Source organism: Amphimedon queenslandica, unplaced genomic scaffold (genome assembly GCF_000090795.2).
Source record: "Amphimedon queenslandica unplaced genomic scaffold, v1.1 AMPQUscaffold_13286, whole genome shotgun sequence".
Lineage (NCBI taxonomy): Eukaryota > Metazoa > Porifera > Demospongiae > Haplosclerida > Niphatidae > Amphimedon > Amphimedon queenslandica.
Window position 1 is genome coordinate 145,150 of NW_003546478.1, and position 5,908 is coordinate 151,057.

The following is a 5,908-nucleotide window of genomic DNA, read 5'->3' on the forward strand; positions in this document are numbered from 1 at the left end:
ATTTAAAAATTCAAAATTCATAATTGTTATTATAGTGACAGGTTATAGCAGGAGTACATGTAGAGCACTTACGAATGACAGGTTCACAGGCCACAGCAGCTGCTTGAGTGTAGTTACAAGAACTCAAGAGGTCTCCATTGATTGGAGTACAATTAGAGAACGATCCTTCTCTACCAGTACACTGCAGGCCAGCCAGTACAGGAGGGAGATTATTGTAACCATAACTACCAGCAGACAAATTCCTTGCCACTATAACATAAGAGCATTAATGTATCAGGAAATGTAATAAAGATTGGTGGTGATCTTGGAGCCAAGCTTTGGAAAAAAGTATGGGCTATAGTACATGGTATTTTTCAGAAATTTAGAGTTTTTAAAAAATAGCCATAACTTGAAAACTGAAAGTTGGAATCGGCTAAAAATTCTACAATGCATAAGGACATCAATGTATCAGAATATTTCTAAAGTTTATACTATCAAAATTAGCTAATATAATATCAAATGTTCATTACTCAAAAACTAAAAATTATTCACAAGTATTTTATTAACAATTTATTACTTACAATCATGATTGAACCCGGCAAGAGAGCAAGTGACTGAAGCATCATAAAGATCAAACCCAATTCCACAGATACTCCTCCATGTTCCAAAGTAACAAAACTCTGGTCGACCAGTATAATTATTGGGACCATCTACAATTCTTACATCTCCATGACGGCAAACACTAGGAACTAACATTAAAAAATTATAATTCCATTTGCTATAAGCATATATGTTTACCTTGTAAGCAGGTAAGTAATATTGGACCACCTCTAGTGTCACAGTTACCATTAAAGGTTGTGTAGTTGCAGTTATCATATTCACTGAATATAGGACAGGAGAGATTAGTGGCTGAATAAGTACTATTAGGAGCTGTAAAGTTAGACTCAGAACCTATCACTGGACCAAGGGTATACCCTGTGGTGAAAAGAAGAGGAGAATATATATAACTTACTGAAGGTATAAAAATGGAGTCTCACTTACCATAATATCCAGTCCTATAGCAAATATAACGGAGTTCCTCTTCACTCACTCCATCTCTACATATTGGTATGTAATCATAAGTAACACAGATTTGAGGATAGCCAGTGACAAGGTACTGATTGTTGTTGAGACGACCAGAACCATAAGAACCTTGTCGGATTTGAATATTACCAGAACCACAACTATAAGGACCTAAGGAAGAGAAAATAGGTGCAATAGTTACACTAAACAACTGGATCTGTCTATTATAAATATGATCATATTTTTGTTTACCATTAATACAAGTGACAATGCTAGGTCCACCATAGCCAGTACAAGACTGTGTGTTAGTGGTGTAATTGCAAGAACTATCAGCATAAGGACTATCAGCTGGACAACTGAAGCCAGTAATGTAATTAGGTATGAAGTTGACTCCATAATCCTTAGCTGATCCAACTAATGGATATGGTAGGCCAGTTCTAGACTGATAATTTCCACTGCATACAAGATCAATGTTAGAAGAAGCTGTGAACATAGAATAATAATAACAATAATAAAATAGTACTACAATTAACATTATGAAGCTCACTTATAGTGTTATTGCAGTATACTGCTTCTTGCATATTGATACATGTAGATATTCTACCAATGAAACCATAACGACCATCAGCAGTAGTGATAAATGAAGAATAGTATAGACTCTGATATGATGAATAACAGCTACGAGCTACATTAAAATGGAAAGTGTTCAATGATATCATAATTCATAATCATTTTATGAAACACAATAATGCTCTTGTAATATTCATCTCTAACATTAAATGCATAACTCACATGGTCTAAAGCACTGTATTACAGCATTTTTATTCACACACTCTGCACTATCATTAGCTGGTCTTGCATCATTTATACAATTATATATGTATGAAGTCCAATCACCAAATTCACAGGTAAAGTTAGTGTATACTCTATCATTCGATCCATACAATGATGTATTAGATGGTAAGAAAACACCACCTGAAAAAGAGGGCACAGTAAAGTAATGATAGATATAAAAGACAGAAGCAATCATGTCAATTTACTATTGAATCCATTGCCTATTGAATTACAGGCAATATCAGCTAGTGGTTCACTGAGTGTGTCATCATCACAAACAGATACCCAATCACGATTAATACAAATCTCTAATCTGCCAGACACTCTAGCACTGCCATTAGAAGTATACTCAACCCTTTCATTAACCATTCTAGTTCGACCATTACTACAGGCTACAAAGGAAAAGATTAAATGGACAGATATTTTTAGGTAAGCTACTTACTGGTTTCACAAGTGACTGCTAGTATACCTGATGGACACTCTGTTATATTAGATATTTCATAGGTACAGCCTTGAAGTGAATATACATCACTACCACAGCTGACATTACGTAAAACAATACCACTGGAACTCATGGAGTAGTCAGATGTCCATGGTATTATTGTAGCTCTTGAATCTGTAAATGAGATTATAATAATGTAAAATGAAAATCTGTACAATACTAGCAGTCCACTCACTATAGTCCCTGTCATTACATGCCCTCTGAGCAATAGCCTCAAGATCAGAATTACCATCAGCACAAATGTCAACATATTGAGAATTCACACAACCAGATACACGACCACTGGATACTGTTTCAAAATCAGCATATCGGTTATAAACTCTAGTGTAGTTCAATAGTCTTACTGAGTTACCATCACTGCATTCTGATGTACTAGTAGTGACATCTACAGGCAATATCATTAACTGGAAAAATATATTCAAACATACTTTCTCTGCAAGAGAAGATGGCTACTCCACCATAACTAGAACAATTGGTTGAATCAGTTGTATATGTGCAGCTAGAAAGTGAAGAATAGCTACAAGTGATGTTTGTAATGACACTAGTAGTATTGTAAACACTGTAGTCACTCTCTGTTCCTATTAATAATTCATAGACTGGGTCTGTAAAATAAAATAATAGGAACCAGTTATGATAAGGAGTGATTGCATAATACAACTTACAAGAATTGTAATTAATTCTTCGACAGAAAGCATAAGCAAACTGGTCATTAATAGCATCATTACAGACAGGAGTGTACACCCTTGAACGAGGACAGACCTCAACACGACCAGTATATACAGACTGAGATCCAGGATAGAAAGTAAACCTGCTTGCATTACCAAACCTAGCATTATTAGTTGAGTAACATGGTTCACCAACAGCAGGAGTGGATGATGGAGTAGGAGTAACTGAGAATGATGAGGCAGAGATAGAGACAGATGAAGAAAAGGAGAATGATGTAGTTGATGTGAATACTTCAGTACTGACAGAAGTAGTAGAAAGTTCAATTGTTGATGAAAATACTTCAGTACTGACAGAAGTAGTAGAAGGTTCAATTGTTGATGTGAATACTCCAGTACTGACAGAAGTAGTAGAAGGTCCAATTGTTGATGAGAATACTTCAGTACTGACAGAAGTAGTAGAAGGTTCAATTGTTGATGAGAATACTTCAGTACTGACAGAAGTAGTAGAAGGTCCAATTGTTGATGTGAATACTCCAGTACTGACAGAAGTAGTAGAAGGTTCAATTGTTGATGAGAATACTTCAGTACTGACAGAAGTAGTAGAAGGTTCAATTGTTGATGAAAATACTTCAGTACTGACAGAAGTAGTAGAAAGTTCAATTGTTGATGTAAATACTCCAGTACTGACAGAAGTAGTAGAAGGTTCAATTGTTGATGAGAATACCTCAGTACTGACAGAAGTAGAGACAATAACGGAACTTGTAGAAGATGTGCCATCACCTATAAAAAACAAAATGCATAACATCAATGCATCAGAAATAATATATCAGGAAAAAGAAACAATAAAAGCAAGTATATTTACTTAAAATAATAATGTAAAATATTGAAACTCTTACGTATTATATTTAGTGTCTCTGTGGTGCTGTTAACAACTGTTCTTGACACATTAAAATCAGTCAAATTAACACGACAATCATACTCTCCAGCATCAGACAGCATGAGGTTCTCAAATGCTAACACCAGACGAACTGCAACAGTTTCATTATCACAACCATAATAACCATAATAACGACACCTATACTGTTCCACCTCAGACTCTGTGAGATTGTAACGACCAGAAACTGAAGAAAGACGAGCACCATTACGATACCAACCAATAGAGTTTAACTGGAAGTCACCAGACAAGAATTGATAGTCCAGTGTACAAGTCAATGTTAAGTTAGTGTTAGGACCAAGTGTAGCAGTACCATTGATTGTAGTATTGATAGCAACTAAAAATAGAATTTAAAAATTCAAAATTCATAATTGTTATTATAGTGACAGGTTATAGCAGGAGTACATGTAGAGCACTTACGAATGACAGGTTCACAGGCCACAGCAGCTGCTTGAGTGTAGTTACAAGAACTCAAGAGATCTCCATTGATTGGAGTACAATTAGAGAATGATCCTTCTTTACCAGTACACTGCAGGCCAGCCAGTACAGGAGGGAGATTATTGTAACCATAACTACCAGCAGACAAATTCCTTGCCACTATATTATAAGAATAATTATTAATATGTATCAAAAATTGTAATAAAAATTGGAGGTCATTTTGGAGCCATTTTTCGGAAAAAAGCATGGGCTATAGCACTGGGCATTTTTTATAATTCTGGTGTTTTCTTAAAATGACTATAACTTGAAGACCCAAAGTTGGAATTAGCTCAAACTTTTTATACAGCATAAGGATATTAATATGTATTAGAATATTTCTGAAGTTCATATTATTAAAAGTAGTTAGCATATTTTCAAATGCTCATAGCTCAAAAACTCAATTAATGAGAAGTAATTAATTATACTTACAATCATGATTGAATCCGGCAAGAGAGCAAGTGACTGCAGCATCATAAAGATCAAACCCAATTCCACAGATGCTCCTCCATGTTCCAAAGTAACAAAACTCTGGTCGACCAGTATAATTATTGGGACCATCTACAATTCTTACATCTCCATGACGGCAAACACTAGGAACTAACATTAAAAAATTATAATTCCATTTGCTATAAGCATATATGTTTACCTTGTAAGCAGGTAAGTAATATTGGACCACCTCTAGTGTCACAGTTACCATTAAAGGTTGTGTAGTTGCAGTTATCATACTCACTGAATACAGGACAGGAGAGATTAGTGGCTGAATAAGTACTATTAGGAGCTGTAAAGTTAGACTCAGAACCTATCACTGGACCAAGGGTATACCCTGTGGTGAAAAGAAGAGGAGAATATATATAACTTACTGAAGGTATAAAAATGGAGTCTCACTTACCATAATATCCAGTCCTATAGCAAATATAACGGAGTTCCTCTTCACTCACTCCATCTCTACATATTGGTATGTAATCATAAGTAACACAGATTTGAGGATAGCCAGTGACAAGGTACTGATTGTTGTTGAGATGACCATAACCATAAGAACCTTGTTGGATTTGAATATTACCAGAACCACAATCATCAGGACCTAAGGAAGAAATAGGTGCAATAGTTACACTACTGTCTATATTATAAATATGTTTCTTGTTTACCATTAATACAAGTGACAATACTAGGTCCACTATAGCCAGCACAAGACTGTGTGTTAGTGGTGTAATTGCAAGAACTATCAGCATAAGAGCTATCAGCTGGACAACTGAAGTCAGTGATGTAATTAGGTATGAAGTTGACTCCATAATCCTTAGCTGATCCCACTAATGGATATGGTAGGCCAGTTTTAGACTGATAATTTGTACTGCATACAAGATCAATGTTAGTAGAAGCTGTGAACATAGAATAATAATAATAATAATAATAATAATAATAATAATAATAATAATAATAATAATAGTAATAATACTA

General features: G+C 34.9%; 1 protein-coding gene across 1 annotated transcript in view; it reads right to left on the bottom strand.

Moving 5' to 3' along the window:
* LOC109583711 (uncharacterized) overlaps window positions 1-5,829 on the bottom strand; it is a gene marked incomplete at both ends in the record, with an annotated part of 12,630 nt that extends 6,801 nt beyond the window's left edge. Inside the window, 18 exons of the mRNA XM_019999144.1 lie at window positions 73-249; window positions 561-728; window positions 778-954; window positions 1,021-1,212; window positions 1,294-1,524; window positions 1,589-1,726; window positions 1,834-2,016; window positions 2,082-2,267; window positions 2,318-2,491; window positions 2,553-2,762; window positions 2,806-2,979; window positions 3,040-3,822; window positions 3,939-4,313; window positions 4,397-4,573; window positions 4,883-5,050; window positions 5,100-5,276; window positions 5,343-5,534; window positions 5,599-5,829. Of these exons, the coding sequence (XP_019854703.1) occupies window positions 73-249; window positions 561-728; window positions 778-954; window positions 1,021-1,212; window positions 1,294-1,524; window positions 1,589-1,726; window positions 1,834-2,016; window positions 2,082-2,267; window positions 2,318-2,491; window positions 2,553-2,762; window positions 2,806-2,979; window positions 3,040-3,822; window positions 3,939-4,313; window positions 4,397-4,573; window positions 4,883-5,050; window positions 5,100-5,276; window positions 5,343-5,534; window positions 5,599-5,829 (4,113 nt within the window). The remainder of the gene's footprint in view (window positions 1-72; window positions 250-560; window positions 729-777; window positions 955-1,020; window positions 1,213-1,293; window positions 1,525-1,588; window positions 1,727-1,833; window positions 2,017-2,081; window positions 2,268-2,317; window positions 2,492-2,552; window positions 2,763-2,805; window positions 2,980-3,039; window positions 3,823-3,938; window positions 4,314-4,396; window positions 4,574-4,882; window positions 5,051-5,099; window positions 5,277-5,342; window positions 5,535-5,598) is intronic.
* Window positions 5,830-5,908: the final 79 nt, after the last annotated feature.